The following is a 24,989-nucleotide window of genomic DNA, read 5'->3' as shown; positions in this document are numbered from 1 at the left end:
ATACATAAATTAATTAGTGAATATTTTTTAGAATAGAGGCTACTGATATATTGGCACTCCTATTAAGTTTGAGAGCATGTGACAAAGGAAGTATTTTGAGCAAGTATAGTCGGATATGTCATTCCACATATCTCATTCCCAATCAACTGTGAAAAATGTTGCCCATCCCTGCGGTTTTTTATTTTGGAGGTTTTAGTTCAACAAGTTTTTGCAAACCTCTATTCATCAAACACTACAATTAAAGGGTTTGACTACTCAATCCTCCATTTGTGCCCAAATCAACTAAAAAAAGTCTAAAACTCTGTTTACCAAACACCCTATATATATATATATATATATTAATACATTAATAGTTTGTGTTAAATATATTTTGTATCGTGTCATAGTGAAAATGATCACAGATAGTAGGAAGCAAGAAGGGTGAAAGTACTTGTTAAGTCCTTCTATTATAGAGATTGAATTAAATTGGTCTCTCTATTATTAAATAATCAATTCAATTCACATATTATTAAAAAAAATCAAATAATATCAATTTGTAATAAAGTTAACATTTATAAAAACTATTATTTATTTATTGTTCAACTCTAAACAAAATAATTTATTTAAGTCAAAATGTTATTTTTATTAAAATTTGATATTATTTTTTCCTTTTAATAATAAAAAGGACTAAGTTGATTATGGGACTAATCAAAGGGCCGATGCATAGTAATGAAAGTAGGGAATTAGGCCATTGAAAATTTAATTGGGCTATTAAATTTTTTGAAAGATCTAAAAAAAAATCAATTAGACCTTTAAAAAAATGAAATTTTTATTAGATTTACTCAATTTTTTGAAAAAAAAAATTCGTTGAAATTTTTAATCAAGTCCTCTAAAACTTAATGTTAAATTTCGTCACCGGGTACAATAGAGATAAGATAACATTTGACCCTTAAAATTGGTAACTAAGTCCACTTTGGTATTTATATTTTTTTATTCACTTTCATATCTAAACTTAGCAAATAGAATTATTTTATTTTCTAAATTTGAAAAATATAAAAATTCGATGACATGACACTTTGAAATTGTGTTACATCATCACTTAAAAATTTTAAAAAATATTTTATATAAATTTTCAGGCAATGACGTGGTATAATCTTAAAGTATCATGTACAATATTCTAATAACCGGATTGGCGATTGGACCAATTAGACCATTAATTCTCAATTCAATTTGTTTGATCGATTCAATTGCTAGGTCAACAATAATTAAATAAATAATAAAAATCGTAAAAAAATTAAAATTTAAAAATAAAAATTCTATTAAATAGGTTCAACCCGTTCGACTATTGATTTTAATTTCAGTTCTTGATTTTGACCAATTCCAGATAGTTTCTGATTCAATCCGTTAAACCCTTTTATTCGGACCAGTATGCCAATCTATTTTTGATCCAACTGGTTCAACCGACTAATCTAGTATTGTTTTAAAAACACTGGTCACATCATTAAATCTTGAAGTAATTTAAGTACATGGACCAAAATAGATCTAATTGTCAAATTCAAATACCAAAATAAACCAAATTCTTAATTTCGGAAGCTAACCACACACTACTTAACAAAAATTTGAGATATTTTTGGTTTCATTTTCAGCTGGTTTGGACGGGCATGCAGAATGAATGAGACCAAAATCAAAGCTGAAACCATGGCATGTTCCACTGAAAGCTCTCAGATCTTGCCCATAATGACTGCAGAAAGCCCGTCGCCCATTATTTGGAGAATGTATGATCGGTCTTATACTAAACATGTTTACGGAGTGGATTTACGTATGATGTAAATATATTTTACGTTTAATTTAATTTGAAATATAAATTTTAATTTTTTAAAATATGTTTAAATTTATAAATGAGTTCGTTTTAAGCTAACCTATATTATTATTATTTGAAATTATTTCTAGTTTATTAATTTTATATTTTTTTCTTAAAATCTTAAACATAGATAAATTACGTTATTGTATTATATATATTATATTTAATATTGTTTTATATAAATTACATAATATGTAAAAAATATGGCAAGCTTGAGTACCTTGAATATTGAATTTTAAGCTCAATATGTATTTTAAATGGTCTAATTGTTTTTGTTAAATTCAAATTTCGAGCCTTTTACTTTTATCTAAATCCTTTCACATATTGAATAGATCATTGAGTTTGAATTAATGTTTTTTTAAATTAGATTAGTGGTCGAATCGATTAGGCCACTGATTTATCGGTACTAATTGAAATTCGATTCAACCATCAATTCAATCGGGTTTTAGCCATTTAAACTTGTCTATACCAATTCCAATTTAATTGATCTAAAATCATTCTCTAGACTAGCACCCAATCAATTTTTGGTCCAACCGGTTTAGTCTAGTTAAAAATCCTTAGTTTGAACTAGACCTAATAATAACAGGGTCAGACCGGAGTGATGTAAAATTTTAGGCCCGTTTTCTAAGGTTGTCCTAAAATAGGATTAAAATTCTACTCAAGACCAACCCAAATCAAAAATGGAAAACCCAAGTCCAACTCGACCCACTCGTATTTATTATTTTAGATTATTTTTTATAGAAAAACAAAATTTAAAAAAAATAATACATCAAATACACTAAAAACATTAAAATAAATATTTCTCAACAAACTGAAAATACATTAAAAAAAGTCTTTATATTTAAATAACACTAAGATAGTTATAACTTAATAAGAAAATGTGTCTAAAATAATAACAAAATTATCAATAAAATATTCAAACAATAACAATAAAATAATTGATTCGGACTTGCTCATATAAAAATTCCTACCCAAAGCCTTGCCTTTTCAGAAAATAAAATTTTTTTTATCCAAGCTCAATTTTAAATATATATATATTTAAATTCTCTCACGAAACAGACCTTTAGATTTGAAGAAATGATATGATTCATAATCAAATTTAATTTGATTGAATAGTACAACTCTTGAATAAGTGTCTTGCTACATTACCAGTATGTACTAGTGAGTAGCCGAGGTTGTTAGGTCGCGACAAGCCAGTGAGTGGCAGGTGGGCAGCCTAGGACGGCCCAAGAAACATCAGCATCTACACTTTTTACTTGAGCCATTTGCCTTTCATCTTTCCATTATCCATTAAAATTATATTCATTTAAACATAGAAGAGCTCTTAATAAATGCTGTCATGCATGAGATTGTGAAGTAGTTGAGGTAAGATTTTGTGGGTGTAAAAACTTTAAACGTGGATAATCGCGATAGAACAATCGCAAAGAAGAAAAATAATTTTATATAAATTTAATTTGTACCGTATAATTCTTTTATTTTATCATTATATTTATTTTTTAATAATTGACGGAATTTGAATTATAGAATCTCTAACAATTTCGAGTCACGGGTTAAAATATTAGTGTTCTTAAGTTAATTATATCTCATTGTACCAATCAAGTGGAAGCTTCCTTTTTTTCTTTTTTCTTTTTTTAAGGTTTTTGCTCTATTATTCACCCAACTTCTAAATTTCTAGAAACTAAACAAAATACTTAAAATGTGAAATTTTAATGAATTTCAAAACAATGACTATTTTTTTCGTTTATCCAACATTATTTTTTATTTCAAAATAAAAATTAAAGAAAGCATTAAAAAAAGGAAAATTTATTCCGTGACCTAAAGTTTACGATACTATACTTAGTCAGACCACATTTTTGTGCTGATTTTGACTGTTGTAGTAAGAGCCATAGATATTTTATACTTATTCTTAGTTTAATTGATATGGTTGCTCGGGGAAGTAGTCGGCTCACCCACTATTAAAATGATAGATTTGTCATTTAATTCCTTAAAATTTTATGAAATTACATGTTAATATAATGGTAAAATTATACTTTAATTCTTAAATAATTTATAAGTCATCTTTGCCTCTCTAAAATAATTTTCCGGCCTTTTAAATACTTTCTTTCAATTTAAGGGTTTCGGGAATTATATATAGAAGTAAATATTGTATAAAAAAAATGAAATGTAGTATAAGTTTGGGTGGTAATTTGATGAGATTGATACCTTGTGCAAAGCTATGCAAGCAAAAGGAAAATAAAGGGACTGAATTGAAAATGTGGGAAAAGTAGAAAGAGCGAAAGCATAATTAAAGATGAATAGGCAAAGCGAAGCGACGTGAAAAAGCGGGCATATAAACGGAAAGTAAAAGGATGCTTCGGTTGAGTACTTTCCAAAATTGAAAAAAATGGAAGCCCAGTATTATCATCATTACTATATTCATTTGTTTTCTTTGTCTGTTAATGAATTTGAGAGAGTGGAAGGCAGAGACGTCGCTATCAAAATCAACAGTTAGTAGAGCTTTTTCCAAGCAAAGCAAAGCCCATGGTCACTGTCAAAACGTCGCCGCCTAGAACTGCCTCTCTCTCTCTTCCTTCATTTTTCACCTCATCTTACACATTTCATTCCCATAATACATATATTCAAACCCAAACTCCTCCCCAACCAGAAGCAACCCAGAAGAAAACAATGGCTGCCGGTGGTGGAAATAGTGGAAAATCCGATGATTTCCAGCCTTTTCCGGTTAAAGATCAGCTCCCTGGTGTTGATTTCTGCGTCTGCACCTCTCCTTCTTGGCGTATGAATATAATCATCATTACCCATCTTTCCTTTCATCTTCTTCCTTTTTCATTATCATTATCATTATCATTGTTTTCTTGGGTTTTAAGTAACGAAGAATATCTGTTCAAAGACTAAAGAGCTTTTTTTTTTTTTGTTTAAATGCAGCTGAATCAATACTTCATGGCTTTCAGCATTACTTGGTAATGCTTGGGACTACTGTTATTGTATCATCTACAATTGTCCCTTTAATGGGCGGTGGCAATGTAAGAAAACAAGGCTTTAATTCAAATCCTTTTTGTTATTTTGCCTATTTCTTCTTGATTAATTCTATGTATGGTCTCTTCGAGCTAAAACAGACGGAGAAAGCTGAGGTTATAAACACTCTTCTCTTTGTTTCTGGGTTAAACACATTGTTACAAACATTCTTTGGAACCCGGTTGCCAGTGGTTATTGGGGGCTCTTATGTTTTCATTATCCCCACCGTTTCTATTGCTTTATCATCAAGATACAGCTTCCTCACTGATCCCAACGAGGTTCATTTGTTTTTTCTTCTTTTTCTTTTGAATGTCAATGACATACAGAGCCTCACTTTGTAATGGTGACGACTTGATTATACAGAGGTTTAAAGAATCCATGAGAGATGTACAAGGAGCACTCATCGTTGCATCATTCTTTACCATGACTATTGGTTTCTTTGGTTTCTGGAGAGTTTTCGCAAGGTAGCAATAGAATTTTTGCAAAACAAGACTAATTACAATTTGGGATTTGTAAATTTCGTTGCATTGACTGATTTGCCTTGTTGTCTATGTAGATTTTTCAGCCCACTTGCAGCTGCTCCTCTTGTGATTCTCACTGGACTTGGTCTCTATTCACATGGTTTCCCTCAAGTAAGCATTCTTGCCGTTATGCTTACATTATTCTCAGTAAATTGCTTGATTTTTTTTAACTTTTTACTTGTAGTTGGCTAGATGCGTTGAAGTTGGACTCCCAGCATTGATAGCATTGATTTTCTTTTCGCAGGTGACCTCTGTTCTTAATCTTTCTCCCATTGTGGGCACCTTGTTTTTTCTATTTCATTTGCTATAATAGTTTATTTGCTTTTTATCCCTCAAATTTGGTTTATGATTAATGGCTTTGCAGTATATTCCCCATTTAATCAAATCCAACAGAGCGATATTCGATCGTTTTGCTATCCTTTTCTCCATTGTGGTTATTTGGGTTTACGCAGAAATTTTGACAGCATCTGGTGCTTATGATAATAGTGTTTCGAAAACTCAGTTCAGCTGTCGTACTGATCGTTCTGGCCTCACCAGTGCTGCATCTTGGTAAACTCATATGTATCAATAAACTTGTGACTTGTATTGACTGGACAAGATTATCAGCTTGATTCTGTTAAGATATCGATATTCCGAAATTTCTATTATCGTTACCTGTCATATACATGGGCTAATTTACATTATTTAGAGCTCAAAAGCAACATAGGTAAAGAGCACACTGAAGGGCTTTGGTATGGAACTTATTAACATGTAACTAATGTTCTGTTGGGAGATTTTAATGATGTTTGATTAGATTTTGATAATGTGTTGGTTTGTTTTCCTTATAGGATAAGGGTTCCATATCCATTGCAATGGGGAAGACCAAGTTTCCACGCTGGTGATGCTGTTTCAGTCATAGCTGCCTCTTTTGTTGCTATCATTGAGGTGTGACTTCTGGGATGTTAGTCTTCATATATTTATAATCTGCAAATATATGTGTTTCAATGAAAATTTTATATATATGAAATTCCCTTTATTGATTTTCATCTCTTTTTCATTCCTTTGGCAGTCTACTGGTACATTTATTGCAGCATCGAGATATGCAAGTGCCACTCCTATCCCGCCTTCTGTACATAGCCGCGGTGTCGGTTGGCTGGTACATATAAAATGATCTTAATCTTTTCATCTTATGCATTTCCTAAGATTGTGTGATCTCCATTTTACTATTTCCAAATTCTAATAAGTTCTTGAATTTTGTCAACTCCAGGGAGTAGCCATTTTGCTGAATGGTTTATTTGGTACAGGAACTGGCTCCACTGCTTCAGTGTAACTCACATTTACTTTGCTGCAATGATCTTTAGTACGCAACATTGATCTCTCATCTAATTCTACTTTGCTGCAATTTAGTGAAAATGCAGGTCTTTTGGGATTAACAAGAGTTGGAAGCCGGAGAGTCGTTCAAATATCGGCATTGTTCATGCTTTTCCTTTCTGTATTCGGTACGGTACATATAAATAAATTCTATAGGGAGCTCATATATTCATAGTGTGAATGCTTATGAACAGGAAAATTTGGTGCTATTTTGGCTTCAATACCATTACCAATTGTTGCTGCTCTGTACTGTGTCCTCTTTGCCTATGTTGGTATGCATCTTTTATGTTGGTATAATGTAAACTCTTTAAACAATATAATGTGAGTTGACTCGAGTTTTTTTTCAAACACTATGATTGAGCACAGCTTCAGCTGGTCTCGGTCTCCTTCAGTTTTGCAACCTAAACAGCTTCAGAACCAAGTTTATACTGGGATTTTCTCTCTTCATAGGCCTTTCAATATCTCAATATTTCAATGAGTATCTACTAGTTTCTGGTCATGGTCCAGTTCATACTCAATCTACATGGGTGAGTGTCTATTTGATTTGCATGCTTTTCCCCTGCAGTCTTATCATTATACGTTGAAAGCAACATGTTCTTTTCTTATTGGTTACACAGTTCAACAATGTCATGCAAACAATATTTTCATCTCCGGCAACTGTGGCAATCATGGTGGCTTTCTTCTTGGATTGCACCCATAGTTACTGGCACGGCTCGGTCAGGCGAGATAATGGCAGCCATTGGTGGGAAAAGTTCAGGAGCTTCAATGCAGATACCAGGACTGAAAACTTCTACTCCTTGCCTGCTAATCTTAATAGGTTCTTCCCTTCTTTCTAGAACTCCATTTCTTTCATGGATGAAGAACATAAACATCAGTGATAAAAACAGTGACCAATTCTGCAATTTTCTTAACATCTTAATTAGTATAGTGTTTGAGCTTTGGGACAACAATTGGCTAAGCTTTATGGTTAAAATCTATAACTGAGAAACATCAAGTATCCAATTACATGCATTAATTGAAGTTTTGTGGATGGATTGCTGTCAATGTAGTTTAAGTACGATAGAGAATCCTGTATTAGGAGTAAGATTGCATTTTTTTTTATCTAAAAATTTGACAAATTAGTCTTTGTATATCAGATCAAAGAGTAAACTGGTCATTCTGTTAAAAATTTTATTAGTCTCTGTATGTCAACATGAAGTACACGTGGCATGCCACATGTCACTATCTAATTATTCTATCAGACTCGTCAATTTTTAGCAGTACAAATAGAAATTTTTAAATAGAAATTTCTAAAGAAAAAACTAATTTTCTCTTTGATGTATCGTATAGGGACTAATTTACCTATTTTTTAAGTGGAGAGGACAAAATGCAACCTAACTTTTAGTATAAAGAGCTCTATAATACTTTTACCTATCAATGTATAATTGTTAGAGTTTTTAAGAGTAATTAAACTTACTGTTTTTGTTGAAAAAGCTCGTTAATCAAACACTAAAAAAAGAATCTTTAACATGCATATGGTAAACTTGTTTAAAACCCTTTGATGCTTTTCTTATTTATTATTATTTTGGAAAATGGGTTTATGTATTTCTTCTTCTTCTTTTTTTTTTAAATTTTAAACTTTTTAAAAATTAGTTTTTCTTTATTTGGGCTTTGACCATGGAAGTAAAAAAAAAAAATGTTTTCTCTTTCTCTCCATTTAACATGTTTAAATTAAGTTTGATTAATTAGAAATTATTATAAAAGAAATCAATGGCTATTAAGCCTTAACCCTATGCAATGGTGGGATCCAATGGTTCACCATGATGATACCCTCTGATCATTCATTTATTAAGAGTTATTTGTTTTTAAGGACATGGAAATTTGCTTAGTAAGGACCTATCTCAAGCTCCTCATTTTACTCACTTGTGATTTAATCCCTATACTATTTATTTAATAACTTAATCAATTTATTTCATAACCCGTATTCGACTTGTAACTTCTCAATTCAACTTTCCTTGCAACTTGTTAAATTCGATATAAAATTAATTTTTTAGATGTCGATGAAAAATTGGGCCGTTTCATATTTTACACTATATTTATGCATAAAAGCTACTAATATTATAAAATATTATAAATTTAATATACACAACTGACTTGTGATACATAGAGCACGAGTAATGTAAGAAAATATTATACCCATGCTCTATGTATCATTTAAGTTATATTTTATAAAATATAAGTGCAATATATATCATTTAGATAATTACAAAAAATATAAAAAATATATAAATGATTATTTGAACATGTATTATTTATGATCATACAGTTAAATTTAGGGGCGAAGTCAGAAAATTATTTTAGTAGGGCCAAAGTACAATTTTTCCTTTATTAATTTAAAAATTAAAAAAAATTAAAGGCCTAAAAAATAATTTTACATTTTAGGGGGTCGGGGCCCATGCCAGACCCCTGGCTTTGTCCCTGGTTAAATTCGTGCATCGTTGGGTAAGAAAACTAATATATATATATATACGAGAAATTGTATCTCTGACAATGTTTCATATTTATAACCCACGGCACAAATTTAAACATTTCGTGTTTATAACATTTGTTAAAACATTAATGGTGAATAATAATGTTACTATAAACTTCAACTTGTGATTTATTGATAAATATTTATTTTTTTAAAAAATAACTTAGGTTGAAATTATAGTTATACTAAAAATGTTAATGTTGCTATATGCTACATAGTCTACCCATGTGATGAGTTGCATAAGCCTTAAATTAATTACCATAGATTGGATATTTTACCTAATTATGTTACCACTAATCTTATATCCGTTTCACAATGGTTATCCTAATGTCTCTTCCTTTTTCTTTTTCTAGCTATGGAAAAAGGAATAAATTTCATATTTATAGCCCACAAGGTTTCATATTTATAACCCATGCCACAAATTTATATGAATTATAATGTTGCCATAAACTATAACTTGTGACCTATTGATTAAATATTTACTTTTAAAAAAATAATTTGTGATGAATTCTTTATGTTAGCTTGATAGTCATAGTGTTCATTGTTCCAAGTATGGTTTGAGTTCGAGTCGCGCTAATTGTGAAAATTCTATGAAATCTAGGGGTGTTTAATCGAATAACCGACTGGTTAACTGACCCAACTCGAACTACCATTAACCGAATTAATCGAACTTTTTTGGTTTGACCGAATTAACCGAAATTTATATGTGTTTTTTTTGTCTTTGTTAAAACAAGTATAAAACATATAAAAAATTAACTGAATTAACCAAATTAATCGAATTTAATATATGTAAAATGCATATAAAAATATAAAATTTTGGTTAATTCGATTAATTAATTGATTTCGAATCGTTAACTTAACTTTTAAAAAATTATTAACCTACTCAAAAAAATTAATTTAATTAACCGACCGATTAACTAAATTAATTTAATTTTACCTAAAATTTACACACCCTAATAAAATCATAGCTATACTAAAAATATATTAATGTTCCTATATATTAGATAGTGTGTCCATGTGATGAGTTGCATAAGCCTTAAATTAATGACCATAGATTAGATATTTTACTTAATTATGTTACGTACGTCTCTTTATTTTCTTTTTCTAGCTATGGCAAAAGGAATAAATTTCCATGTGATTATGTAATTTGGTTCATAATTAATTAATAATTTTTAATAACATTTATACTTATATTAAAAGGAATAAAGGTGCTTATATATAAAATAAAAATAAAAACCATTCTTCTTAAAAAAGTATCAAATATTAAATTGGGATGTTTTTATGTTTTTATATAAATTTTATTAAAAAAATTAATTTAAACTCAGAATAAATCGAGATAAACATATACATGTTTTTGTATGTGATTTGATGATGTGATTAGTGTTATATTGAAAAATGACTAGATTGGTTGGTTGGACCGATTGAACTGTGAACCGATTGGTATACTAGTCCAAACAAAGGGGTTGAACGGATTGAATCAGAAATTGCTCAAAACCAATAAAAATTGAAAACTGAGATAAGAAAACTAATAGTTAAACAAGTTGAACCAGTTTTATAATTTTTTAAATTTTTTATGAATTTTAGTTATTTATTTAATTATTGTTGATCTAGAAGTTGAACTGATCAAACTAATTGGATTGAGAACTAATGGTCCGAAAAGTTTAATTATTGGTCAGATGATTAGAACAATGTATGTGACACTTTTATATTGTACCACGTCAATAATGGCAAATTTATATATATATATTAATTTTCAAGTGAAGATATGACACAATCTCAAAATTCTACGTCATCCAACTTTTTATATTTTTCACGTTGAAGGATCAAAATAAATCTAATTGTTAAATTTAAATACAAAAAAAAATCAAAATAAACATAATTACCAAAGTTAAAAAAAGTCATGATAATTTGACAACCTTAAATCATGGTCTAAATATCTAAGCAGTTATCAACCCAACTACTATAAATTATGTCCAAGTTCATGCAGAAAAAAGGCACCAAATTATTTATAATCACATGTATTAACTTTTTTTGTGTTTGTAGGAAGAAGAAAAGAATATGAAGAGGGTTTCCTTTGTTATGATCTTGTGTGCGGTGGCACTAGCGGCAGCGGTGGTGTTTTCAGGTGAAACACGCTCGGTGGAAGCAGTGACATGCAGCCCCATCGAGCTCATCCCATGCTTGCCGGCAATCTCAACACCGCCAAAGCCTCCATCCGCCGCTTGTTGCGGAAAGGTGAAGGAACAGCTACCATGCTTTTGTGGCTACCTTAAGGACCCAAGTGCTAAGCCATTCATTGACAATCCCAATATTCCAAAGGTGGCTAGCTCTTGTGGAGTTGCACATGCATATCCTCCTAAGTGTTAAAATGTTGCTTTCATTAGAGCATTTCCCACTCAAGGACTAGTATGAATAAATTAATAATTAAATGGAAAATTATCTAATATTTTACTCATTGTCCTTCTAATTTTAATATACTCTTGACCCTTTTTAGTATTTACATTTGTTATTTTGATTGGTGTTTACATATGTGAAAAAAAAAATCTGCAAAATGATTCAAAGTTCAAACAGAGGAGAAACAGTGAGGTTGAAATCTCTTCGAAAATTTGAAATGTAGTCCTTATACCATTTTTTTAGGAATTTAATTATTTTACTTTTTATATTTCAAAATTTAAATCCAATTAATTCTGTCATTTTTTTTAACTATATGACTATCAAATGAGTTTTTTTTTTAATTTCAATATATCACGCGAACAAATTAAATAAAAAAATTAACAGTTAGATTTGAATTTTAAAATCCAAAAAATAAAATGATTAAATTTCTACAAATAAAAGCATAGTGACACATATTATTGGACTTAAACAGAAGACGTTAATATCCTCAAAGCATCAATTTTGTCATATTAACCAAAATTTCATTAGTTTCTTAGATATAGTTTTACATTTTTTTCATTCGCATCGTGGATATGCTGCAATATGATATTAGATTAAACATATCATGTTAATTGGTAAAAGTATTATGATAGTCCTTGTACTATAATTTAGATTGCATTATAGTCGCTCTACTGAAAAAAAGAGTAAAATACTCCTAGTACGTTAAATGAAAAAGCAAAACAATTTATTTGTTAAAATTATGCTGTTAAATGTTTATTTATATAAGGCATAATAATAAATTTAGCCCTTGACAATTTTTTTTTCTAATTTGGCCCCTAACTCTTTATTTAGACTAAATTAACCCTCAACCTTTCATTCATGGCAATATATAGTTTGAAAATTGATATCTCTATTGGGTTTAAAACAATTGATAAAGCTAACCATAGTCAAAAGTTAAATACTTGAGTGGCTCTAGCTATGTTCTTTTATAATAGTTGTTTTAAACTTCTTGATAAAGTTAAGGAACTTATAATAAATAAACTCTCAATTATCATGAAATAATTCTCTAAAAATAAAAAATGTTGTGAGAGAAAAGAAATATGAAGTTGAGAATGGAGCGAAATAAAAACAGATTAAAATGGAATATGTTATATATATATATATGAACATATATATCTATTTTTAATTTTTATACTTATTGTTAATGGCTCGATAATTTGAGTTGAGATAATATTGGTTTAAGGTTTTACTTGCTATTGAATCCAGTCAAGGTAGATTTTAAGGCCAATTGAATAGAGATTTAGTAATAAGAATTATTGAATTGTGTCGAAGAAAATAAAAGGATAGTGATCCAATGGCAGACTAATAGGATTGTACATAGAAAATGCTACAAAATATTTAAGTATTTAAAATATTTGATGCAATAAATAATAAATAATATTACATCGGCATGGTCAGCATGTTTAGAGACTAACATTAGAATAAGATTAAAAACAAACCTTCAAGTGGAATTTTTATGGTGAAAATCTCATTAGAAAATTTGTTATTAGATGATAGGAGATGAATTTTGATATCTATGTAAAGACAATGATGAAAATAGAAGAAAAACAAATTATCAAAAGTGAAATAAAATTATCACTAAAAAAACCTCAAAAATAGTAATTTGATGGTTAAATTTGTTATCATGTTTATTTCCATAATTCATTTAACATACAGTGATTAATTTATCTAATTTTTAGTAGGAGGACCAAAATACAGTTCATGTATATCATATTTATTATATTATTTATATATATATTAAATCAACAAAAAAAAAAGGAGTCATGATAATTTGACACCCTTAAATCATGGTTTATGTGTCTAACCAATTACCAATCCAACTACTATAAATTATGTCAAAGTTGAGGCAAAAAAGAGGCACCAAATTGTTTGTAACCACAAGTATTAGCTATTTTTGTGTCGGAAAAAGAATAAAGAATATGAAGAGGGTTTCCTTTGTTATCTTGTGTGTGGTGGCACTAGCGGTGGTGGTGTTTTCGGGTGAAACATGCATGGTGGAGGCAGTGACATGTAACCCCATCGAGCTCAGTCCATGCTTAGCGGCAATCATGGTGCCGTCGCAGCCTCCTTCAGCCGCTTGTTGCAGTAAGTTGAAGGAACAGCAACCATGCTTTTGTGGTTACATTAAGGACCCAACTCTTAAACAGTATATGAACAATCCCAACATTCCAAAGGTAGCTAGCTCGTGTGGAGTTGCATATCCTCCTAAGTGTTAAAATGTTGCTTCATTAGAGCATTTCCTTCTTCAAGGGCTAATATGAATAAATGAATAACTAAATGAAACATAAGTTTATCTATTATTATACTCATAGTCCAAATAATTTTCTTAATTTTAATATATATACATGCATAATGATTCAAAATTCAAATAAAGGAGAGAGATAATGTTGAAATCTATGTTATTTAATTTTTTTTTGAAGTATTTGTACATTTTATTCTTGATTATAAGTTTTAAAATATGATTCTTTAGATAAATGAAAAAGATTAAAAATAAATATATTTTATTCTTTTCATTTTTGAAATTTGCCAATTTTCTTATAATTTCAAGAATTTAGTTTATTTTCTAATTAAAAAGTTAAAGTCCAATTAATAATATTATTAATTAAATTATATTAAAATTGAATTGTGTTATCAATTAGAGGTAGAAAAAATTACTAGTTAATAGGGTCAATCTTCTTTTTTTATCAAAAAAAATGTAAGTCACGGGAACGGGATTTGAACCCATGACCTCAAGATTATGAGCCTTGCAAGCTACCAAACTAATGGACAAACAAAGATTGAATGCACTCCTCTTCCATATATGTACAAATAAAATAGCCTATTTATACAGAATGGTAAATGAGTCCCTCTATGATCATCGATCATAAAAATAAATAGAAAAAGGAAGGGACACAACTGAAAATTAAAATATCATATATTCAGTTTAATAGAAGTCTTTTAATAATTGACCATAGAAATAAATAGAAAAAAGAAGGGACACAACTGAAAATTAAGATATCATATATTCAATTTAACAGAACTCTTTTAATAATATTATCAATTGAACTTTAATAAAAATATATAACATCTAAATTTTTTAATCTCTGTAAGATAATGCAAGTAATATTTAATTTTTGTACTATTAAAAACCGAGCAAATAATGTTTAGTATTTCTATTAGTAAACTCTAGGATAAATAACAATTTAGTCAAATAATAACAATCGAAGTAAAATCAATAATTTTGTTTAATTAAAGCTAACGTAACAAAAGAAAAGAAGATAAATGCAACTATGAAAAACTAGAAAACTCAAGGTTTGATATCCTTCCATTATATATATAAGGATGAACATCAAAATATTGATATTGAAAGTGTAATATCTCAAATTCGATTTAGACGTTAAATCCAAATTTGAGAGATTACATTGACTATTGAAATGGCCGGACAAAATTATCGGAGTTTAAAAATAGTTGTTTAAAACATTTATTTATTTTAGAGGAAAAAACTTAGTCTGATGTCTTTCATTTTACTAGAAGAAATTGTTTTCCCTCAAAATGATGGAGTTTAAGGTTTACTTAGTAAAATGCCGATTTCTAATTATTATATGTTTTTTAAATATCATTTACATAACTATGCAGCGGAAAAAGTGATATTTAACATGAGTTTAATGGAAACCAGATTTTTATGCGTGATTAATTAATAAACCATAATTCAATAACCTAAAGCAAAATAAACTGTCATGCATGTTCGACAAACCCAAAACTTAAGTCTTATGCCACAATTCTAATGAAATAATACCGTCTTTGAAAAGTAAAAATTGCAATTAATGAATTTAAAATACTTTTATATAAGAAAAACAATTTGTGCTGAGACCTCAAGATGTTGAGTCCAAGTCCTAATCTGGTGGGTTATCTGCAGAGATGGAAATAATAAGTGGAGTGAGCTTATGAAGCTCAGTATGAGTCCAATCACATGAAAGTGAATGCAAACGGCAGAGAAATCATACAAAATAACGACTCATAAAATAAATCACAATTAAATAGCAATTCAGAATATTTGTATTTCAGATCAACTCATCAATATAATATCACAGCCACATGTAAATGCAAATGAATGCAATGCAATTTCAATTTATCAGAAAATAAATCCTACCCAACTTCGTTACACACCTCACTGGGAGTTTCCCTGAACTCAAACATCTTTATACACCTGGTTGTAGTTTAACCACCACTAATTTGTAGATAAATTGCCACTGGGCTGGAAATGTACAACAAAATTTCGTAAATAAAATCTATTAATGGACTGTGGATATACAACAAAATCCGCACATTTTATCTTTTATTATTTTCAAATATTTTTATAACTAATTATATCCTAACTGTTAAAATTTGTTTATGAATTATCTCTGAGTCAAAGGATCGATATAAATAAAATGAATTATTATAAGAAAATAATAAGTTTATGTAATATTTTTACTGCAAAATATGTGTTATGTTTATTCAATTATTTATTCTTTTAAATATTTTTCTTGTTTTTATTTATATCTTAAGTATATTTTAGCTAATTTGTTTTGTATTGGATGGAAAATTTGATTAAACTGTTAAAATTTTAATTGTATTGACGTTGGAACTTGCATAACAATGTACTTATACTTCACTATTGTCATTGATAATTTTATGAATTTTAATGAAGTATACTTGAACCGTAACATAAGTTGTAATGTCATTGTAGTTAAAATTTCAATGGTCTATTTAACTTCTTTCATCTAAAAAAAGTAATTTAGCTAAATTTTAAAGATTAAACATTAAAGTAATCGAAAAAATAATAATTTGAGCCAAAATGGAAAAAAGAATAAAAGTTATGGGATTAATTTATTATTATGTCCTTATTATTTAATAGTAAATTAATTTTTATTAAAAATTAATGTTTTCATTTAAATTTAAATTTAAAAATATTTTTTTAACATATTATTATTTTTAATAGTAAAATGAAATTTTGATAAGTTGAATCTCAATCCAAATCTAGCTTAGTAAGAAGTTTTTATAAAATTTGGGCTGCAATTTGACCCAGTTAGATTGTTGGACATTTCTACAATTATAATTTGTAATTTTTTTTGCTATTATCTCTAACATATGATGTTTTGGCTTCCTAATTATGATAAGAAATGTGAAGAAATGTGAATTGTTGGGAATATTTTAATGTTTAGTATATTTTTGTACTAAACAGATTTTCCATCTCGATGTTGAACTCCCTTCATCGCGATGACGGTTAACAGTTTGTGACATCTCGACATTAAGTGGTCTGACGTCATGACGTGACACACTGTTTGGGGACGTCACGACGTGGAGGTAGTCACGTCGCGATGTCGTTTTGAATTCTTTGCAGTTTGGTCCTTATCCCGGATTAATTTTAGAGCTTAGGTAAGTTCGTATAAGACTCGGAAAAAGTTTGGTCATTTTGATTCGTTTTATTCTTTAAATATCTATAATTATTCCATTATCGATTGTAGCACCCTGTAGCTCGGACTCAATGATCAGGTAAGGTGAGGGGTGTTACAACATATAAAAAATTTGGTAAAAAATTTGGTAATGTGTCAAGTAATCTTAAATTCCAACAATTCTATTCTTAAAGATAATATTAAATTTCGTGAACTAGAGACATTTCAAGGAGAATATTACATTCCAATAAAAATAATTAAAATTTAATATACCAAATATTACAATCATATTCTAACTAATTAAATTACATAAAAAGTGAGATTGAAAAACCAGAAAAAAAATTCATTCCATAGAACTAAAATATCAAAATTATAATATAAACTTTGATTTCATTGCATATGATATCAAAATATTGACCGAATACAATTATATGTATCAAACTTAATTTTGATTTAAAAAAGGTATAAAGATAAATTTAGCCCTCGACGTTAATGTTTTATGTTAATTTGACCTTTGTTCTTTTCTTTAACTAAATTTCGCCATTAACTTTTTGAAAAGTGTCAATTTGTTTTTCTTTAACAGAAATGTTAGAGTAAAACATTAATTTTTTAGCAATATTGATATGGCAACCTGCACTTCATGCTGACATCATACTTTTTTTCTTATATGCCATATCAATAAATAATACAAAAAATATAAAAAGATATTCAACAAACAAAAAATTCAAAATTATAAACAAATTATAAAATTTTCAAAAAAATTCAAAAAATTAGTAGAGTAAATATGGATTGCCATGCAAACTATCATGTTTAAAAAGTTAACATTTTATTTAGTATTTATATAAAATAATCATTTCGACTCTTTTTCAAAAGATTGATGGTGAAATTTGACTTTAATTCAAAAGGTTGGTGGTTAAATTTGTCTCTTTTAAAAAGGTTGAGGGCCGAATTTAATTTTAAAAAAGAATAATGATGATATTGACAAAAAAAAATTGTACTGTGAAGGGCTAAGTTTGACATTGTGCCTTTAAAAAAAACCATTATCTTTCACAACTTTTCTTTGCTAGCCCTTGTACTATTCTCTCTCATTTTGCAAACTCAAAGAGAGCCTTTTGACGCCGGGGTCATCCATCATATAACGACTCGAAAGTTAGTGATGTAGAAAGAATACGGTTTTAGGATCCCATTTCTGAAAACTGAGTACGAAGTTATATTATAGGTGAATTGAATTTTGGATAGATAATTTTTCTGAAATAGTGATTAATTAAGGTTTAGGGACTAAATTGTCAAGTCCAATCGCTATAAATTTTTAATTAGAAAATGAGTTGAGGACTTATATAACAATTAAACTAATGACTAAAATGGAAAATTTACCACCTTAGAAATACTAGTGGACGGTAGATGGATGTTATAAATATATATTATAAAATTTTAATTAATTATATTATAAAAAGTTAAAAAAATAAAGTAATATATGTATATACATTAGAAATCGGGGGATAAAGAGAAAACATCATCTTCTCTACCAAAATTAAGAGAAATTGAAGAAGAAAACTCCATGGCCAATTCTCAACCTTTTATTTAAACAATAAGCTAATTTCGACTCGAATTTCTCGAAGGGAAAGGAAAAACTAAAGTCGTCGACAAATAACTCGAAGTTTCCTGTTTGTATTTCTAAATTCAAATCACTTAAATTGTTGCACATTTCTATTGTTTTACATGGTAAGATATGGAGGTAAGCTGAGATTTGTTAGCTGAAATTAAATTGGTACGAATATGTTTGATTATTGAGATAAATGACTAAATTGAATAGAAATGAAAATAGTGTAATTTGATAAAAGTATGAAATTGAGTTGAGATTTGTTATATACGGTACTGGAATGGTGAATTGAGGATGAAATTGATATTGATAGAATGTGGAATGATCTTATAATGGAATTGGAAATTGGTTATCTATTAAATGTACAGGTTATCCTTCGGTTTATTCGATGATGCACTATGTGTGCCAATATAATTGTTTCGGTATATTTGATGATGCACTGTGCATGCCAGTAAATGATAATGCATTGTTTGTGCCAATATAAATGCTTTGGCTTGTCCAATGATGCAATATGTAACACCCCTTACCCGTATCCGAAGCCGAAATAGGGTTCGAGGCATTATCGGACTTATATTTTAATATTCACTCACATTCAAAAGATAAATCTTGCATACAATTTAAAATTTTCACACATTCATTCATACCATGAAGACATATTTCTCAAAAATAAGCTTATACCATGCCTGAATATACACAAACATTAACATCATTAACAAGCCATTCTCGCATGGCTACATATACAAATCAAAATGAACCACATTGAATTTAGCTTATACATGCCACAGAACCAAAAACTTAAAGCTTTTAATTACCGAAGTGATAACTAGATAGTGTGATGTGGTCTCCAATGACTTCTATCCCGAGCAAGTCTCCGAAACTCTTTGAACATCGAAAAAACACACAGAGTAAGCTTAGAAAGCTTAGTAAGTCATAAGCAAATAAATCATTTCAATGATATTTACAAATCATTATCATTAAACCAAATTTAACAAACATCAATCACTTATACAATCTTGTACTCGTAAATTCATATAACCACATTAAGTAGCTTCTCTTATCTTATTTATCAATGAATATATATATCACGTTTTCACATTCAAAAGACAACCGTTAACTCAATCATATAAATCAAGTTTGCACATAATCATTACATGAATAACCAAAACATGTAATGGTTCAGTAACCACTTCATATATAACTTATCCATTTGGCTACATTTCAATTTCATAAATATATAGAGCACATATTCACATTTCATTTTCTTATAAATCACATATTATCTTACACATATATATTACTTTCCATTTCCCAAAACCATGTTTCTCATTTCATAATTCCCATGCTCAAAACATAGGACCACAATTCGTATAACAAACATAAATGTATCACACCATTTATTTATACATTCACATCATTTGATGTCATATATTTCACATATTATCACTTGAAACATAATCACCTTTCATTTATGAATTTCATAATCGAAACACACGTACCTGAACTATATATCCATAAATCATAATCATATTCACTTTCATAACTCAATTTCATAAACATTGCAATATACCTGAATCGGATGCACATTTATATATTCATTTACTTCTCAGAGTACTAGTTGAACCATTCGGAAACAAAGAGGATACTCGGATATCTCTGGAAGCTCGTACAATTAATTTAGGTCACATACTTTCATACAATGATAGACATCGACCGAATAGGTCATGCTCTTATTCGTAGATATAGTAATCATTCACACATATATATCGTTCTTTGATACTAATAATTCACCTTAAAAATCAATTCACATGCGAGTACATAATACGTACCTGACTATCATAATGTATCATACATATTCAATAGTAGTTTACCTCAAACTTTCAAATTCATAATCTTACTTGAATCACCAGCGTTAAGCCTGCTAGGTTTAAAACCCGAATCCGGTCACCAGCACAGAACCTGCGGAACTTTAAGCTCGAATATAATACCAGCACTAAGCCTGCGGGATTTAACCCGGATATAATACCAGCACTAAGCCTGCGGGATAAAACCCGGATATAATACCAGCACAAAGCCTGCGGGATAAAACCCAGATATAATACCAGCATGAAGCCTGTGGGATAAAACCCGGATATACATCAAATATCATGCATAATTAATCTCACATATACTCAAATTCACCCAAAAACACATAAAAAGGGAAATTTGCACATTAGCCCCTAATATTTCACATTTTTACAAATTAGTCCCTATTTCCAAATAGCACAAAATACACAAAATTTAGACCGAATTTACCTTAGGCCCTAGTAGCCCATTTATTCAATTTATTTAACACTCGGAACAAATTCTCCAAAGCTCAATTCAATCGGTAACATATATATATTTATTTACAACTTGATTCAGCACATATAATGTGTAACACCCCTAACCCGTATCCGCTGCCAGAACAGGGTTTCGGAGCATTACTACCATTTGCAGATCACTTAAAAAAATTAAAATACTTACCGATTCAATGCATCATATAAAATAAATATATTACCATTCAATCAACAGTTTGGCACTTGTATAAGCATCAAACAACAACATTGTTAGTATACTTGCACATATCTCATATAAATTCAACATTGATATATCTATTTTCTCGACATGTCGCACTTGAGTTTAATAATAGTCTCAATTACATAATTTCCTTGTATCAACATATCAAAGATAATCATATATGTACATGTCATGAAACATATCATGCTCTTACCATTTTTTCACCAGCATATATCATTCATTTCATTATATCAATATTTTATGCTTCATCATTTCCATATATTTTATGTATATTTATTCTGGTAATAGCTTATATCAAACTTAACATAAATTATATTCCATGTACTTATACTTATTTCGTTTATCCATTTTCATAATTATTTCATATAACGCTTTTGTACATATATTTCCATATGATCAGTTCTTGTAAACATTTCACACAACCATTTCATATAACCATTCGTCATCTGATACATTTTACCTGAATATCAATTATTCAACAGATGTTATAGCGTCTCCCATCCACGGTCTTATTTATCTTTGACGTGATGCTATAGTGTCTTTCAACTATGGTCTTACTTATTTTCTGTCATGTTGCCATGGTATCTTTCAACCATGGTCTTATTCTTTTCATGTCACGTTGCTATGGTATCTTTCAACCATGGTTTTACACATCGCATATCAGGTTGCTATGGTATCTTTCAACCATGGTCTTACACATTTCATATCAGGTTGCCATGGTATCTTTCAACCATGGTCTTACACATTTCATATCAGGTTGCCATGGTATCTTTCAACCATGGTCTTACACACAGGTTGCCATGGTATCTTTCAACCATGGTCTTACACATTTCATATCAGAGAGCACACTCCCGCGAACCTCATCCTTACAGTGGGATTACCAGTCCAGGCTAAATCCCCTGTAATATAAACTCATAGAATATTGTCGGGATTACCAGTCCAGGCTAAATTCAGACCCTAATTCGGATTACCCGTCCGGACTAAATTCGTTTTACACATATTCTTCGGGAGGGCTATATCAGGATAGGATCACCCGTCCGGGCTAGATCCTTTTTACCGTCAATTCCTTTTCAGAGATCTATCGAATTTTTCTTTCATTCAACCGGGATTTCTTCTCCTTTTATCAAATTTATCAATGTTTCATAAAATTTCATATAATGAACATTCAAATCATATTCATATCAAAAACATGCATTTCAAGCATTTAAGAATATAATTCAAGTTACACGAACTTACCTCATTGCTTGTTTGTGTTTATAATTTCATTAATCTGATATCTGTTCTTTTCCACGACCAAGTCTCATATTTGAGTCGTCCGGATCTTTATAAATAAATTTGATCATCATTTTCATTCATTTCATATTCTAATGCTCTTAATTAATGCTCTAGGCAAAATTACCATTTTGCCCCTAAACTTTTAATTAATGACAATTTCATCCTTAAGGTCAGGAAAATAAAATTCTTGCAATTTAATCCTTATTTCCAGCTATTATTCTCATATATATTGATAACAATCCATGAATTCTATAAAATATCAGAATTTTTCATAATTTCAACACTTTTCAATTTAATCCCTAAAACATGTTTTCCCCCAATCTTGAACTAAATTAATAATTTCATTCAATTTTGTAATTTAAATAATAAAATAATCCATTTCATGCAATTTGGTCATTTCTGACATGTTTACAAAATTGCCCATAAAGTTTTACTTTTATTCAATTTAGTCCCTGAGACTAAAATATGCAAATTAGCCATGCTAGATGAATATTCATACATATTTTTCCTTCTCCTCCCCTCCATTCCACATCCTTAATGTAGATAACACACTTGTAAGTAACATTATCCATAATTTTTATTATTTACTTTTATGAATATTCAAGCTGTCTATCTGCATCATAGTCACTAAATTATTTATATCTGGATCTATAGAACTCCAAATTAATATCCAATAATTTTCCCTGAATCTAGACTCATATATATTCTTACCATAAAAATTTCAGAATTTTTGGTTTAGCCAATAAGTGCAGTTTATTCTTTAAAGTTACCCATGTTCTGCTGTTTGACAGTTCTGACCCCTCTTCACCAAAAATTAATTATCTCCTCATACAGGATTCAAATGATGTTCTTGTTTGTTTATCTTAAAAATATACTCATTCAGGATTTTAGAAATATAAATTGAAGCCCATAATTATTTTTATTCAATTTTTTTATAATTTTTCAAAGTCAGAACAGGGGAACCCGAATTCATTCTGACCTTGTCTCACAAAATTAATTATATCTCAAAATTTACAAATCCATTGCTTACACTATTTCTTCTATGAGAAACTATACTCAATAATATTTAATTCCATATTTTTTTCATCTTCTAATTCGATTTCTACAATTTATGGTGATTTTTCAAAGTTAGTCTACTGCTTCTGTCCAAACTGTTTTTGTGCAAGCTATTAATTACCATGTTATAACACCCTTATTTTCTTTTTCTACACCATTTCTCATCACTTTCTCTCATTTTCTCTTCACTAACATATCAAAAACATAGGACCTTATGTAAGAAAACTCTACTATAACATTATTTCCATGCTTTGTCAATAATAACAAGCTTAAAAACATATTGAAATCTTGATATACTTACCTTGTTCTATTGATACTAATCTTTAACTTGATTTTCTCTCTCCTCCAGCTTCTATTTCTTGAATCCAACTTGATATTCTAACTCCCCATGCTCTCCTTAACATTTTTGTCTCTTGGTAGCTATGGAAATTCATTTGATTTTTGGGTGAAAATGGTGAATTTTTGGTAAAAAGACCAAATTGTAAAGAAAGCAAAACTTTCTTTCTTCCTCTCTTTCTCTCACGTTAGTGCATGGGAAATATGGATGAGAATTTCTCATCTTCCTTTCTTTATATACTAATAAAATAATAATAAAATATCTTATTAAAGTATTAATAAAATAATATTTATCTAATTAAATAATTATAAAATATCAAAATATCTCTAGCATCATTATTACTTTCTAGATTTTTCTCTCTTCCAATTGACCATTTTGCCCTTCATTACCTTTTAAAATTTCATCCTTGAGTCATCATTTAATTTGGTAAAATTTCAATTTAGTCCCTCATAGTTCTTCATCTATTCAATTTGGTCATAATTCATCCATTTTTCTTAGTTTCTAAATCATTCCACTCTTAAATTATTTACACTATTGGTCCTTCAACTTTTTCATATTTACACTTTAACCCCTCAAATTATGAATATTTACTCTTGTGCAACAAAACTTTTCTCACTTTTACAATTTAGTCCTTTCTTGAATTAATATATCATAATATACTTCTCAATATTGACATAACTCAAAATTTCCCATTTTGTCACTTTATTTCCTTATTTTACTATATCAAAGATAATATCTTACTGTAAAAATTTTCAAGGTATTACATAATGCACATACATTAATACATCCAAACATGAAATATTAGCAACCATTACTGAATGGTCAAGTTATTCCACACGGATTATCAGACAAAAATATACAAGTACATACAAGCATTACCAAATGACCGAATCTCCATTGTATTTAAAAATAATTCATGCACCACTCATTTAACTATTAATAGTCATTTACTAAGTACCAATGCCGAATAGAAATATGTCAAGTTCACATGCTAAGAATCATGCTAAAATGTCATTTTCAAAACCAAATTGTTTTTCATCTATTCGGCTAGCAAATTATATAAAAAATATTTTATACCAATTTCAT

At 29.1% G+C, this 24,989-nt stretch overlaps 2 protein-coding genes across 4 annotated transcripts; both read left to right on the top strand.

Moving 5' to 3' along the window:
• The first annotated feature begins 4,200 nt into the window (after window positions 1-4,200).
• Window positions 4,201-7,753, top strand: LOC107886934 (nucleobase-ascorbate transporter 4). Of its 3 annotated transcripts, none has more exons than XM_016811039.2 (14): window positions 4,201-4,613; window positions 4,763-4,860; window positions 4,954-5,130; window positions 5,216-5,316; window positions 5,409-5,484; window positions 5,558-5,617; window positions 5,738-5,922; window positions 6,201-6,297; window positions 6,422-6,508; window positions 6,620-6,678; window positions 6,760-6,851; window positions 6,918-6,995; window positions 7,090-7,250; window positions 7,341-7,753. In XM_016811039.2, exons 1-14 carry the CDS (start codon window positions 4,361-4,363, stop codon window positions 7,557-7,559), a joined length of 1,743 nt encoding a protein of 580 aa, XP_016666528.2. In that variant the 5' UTR covers window positions 4,201-4,360; the 3' UTR covers window positions 7,560-7,753. The 3 variants fall into 3 exon arrangements, with proteins under 3 accessions (XP_016666528.2, XP_016666529.2, XP_040957917.1); XM_041101983.1 differs by having other exon boundaries at window positions 4,273-4,613; window positions 7,174-7,250; XM_016811040.2 differs by lacking the exon at window positions 5,558-5,617 and having other exon boundaries at window positions 4,209-4,613.
• Window positions 7,754-10,627: 2,874 nt separating this feature from the next.
• LOC107887782 (non-specific lipid-transfer protein 2) lies at window positions 10,628-11,599 on the top strand. The gene is made up of 2 exons (XM_016812011.1): window positions 10,628-10,639; window positions 11,276-11,599. The coding sequence occupies exons 1-2, from the start codon at window positions 10,628-10,630 to the stop codon at window positions 11,597-11,599; spliced, it is 336 nt and encodes a 111-aa protein (XP_016667500.1).
• Window positions 11,600-24,989: the final 13,390 nt, after the last annotated feature.

The sequence above is a fragment of the Gossypium hirsutum genome, chromosome A03 (assembly GCF_007990345.1).
Source record: "Gossypium hirsutum isolate 1008001.06 chromosome A03, Gossypium_hirsutum_v2.1, whole genome shotgun sequence".
Taxonomy (NCBI): Eukaryota; Viridiplantae; Streptophyta; class Magnoliopsida; order Malvales; family Malvaceae; genus Gossypium; species Gossypium hirsutum.
Note: the sequence above shows the minus strand (reverse complement) of the source record. Positions and strands in the feature narration are given on the sequence as shown.

Bases quoted from the DNA above. Each gene is read 5' to 3' on its own strand.
- LOC107886934 (XM_016811039.2), top strand. From the start codon at position 4,361: ATGGTCACTGTCAAAACGTCGCCGCCTAGAACTGCCTCTCTCTCTCTT. The intron at 4,614-4,762 runs GTATGAATATAA...GTTTAAATGCAG, and splicing joins CTGCACCTCTCCTTCTTGGC to CTGAATCAATACTTCATGGC. The intron at 6,509-6,619 runs GTACATATAAAA...TGTCAACTCCAG, and splicing joins GCCGCGGTGTCGGTTGGCTG to GGAGTAGCCATTTTGCTGAA.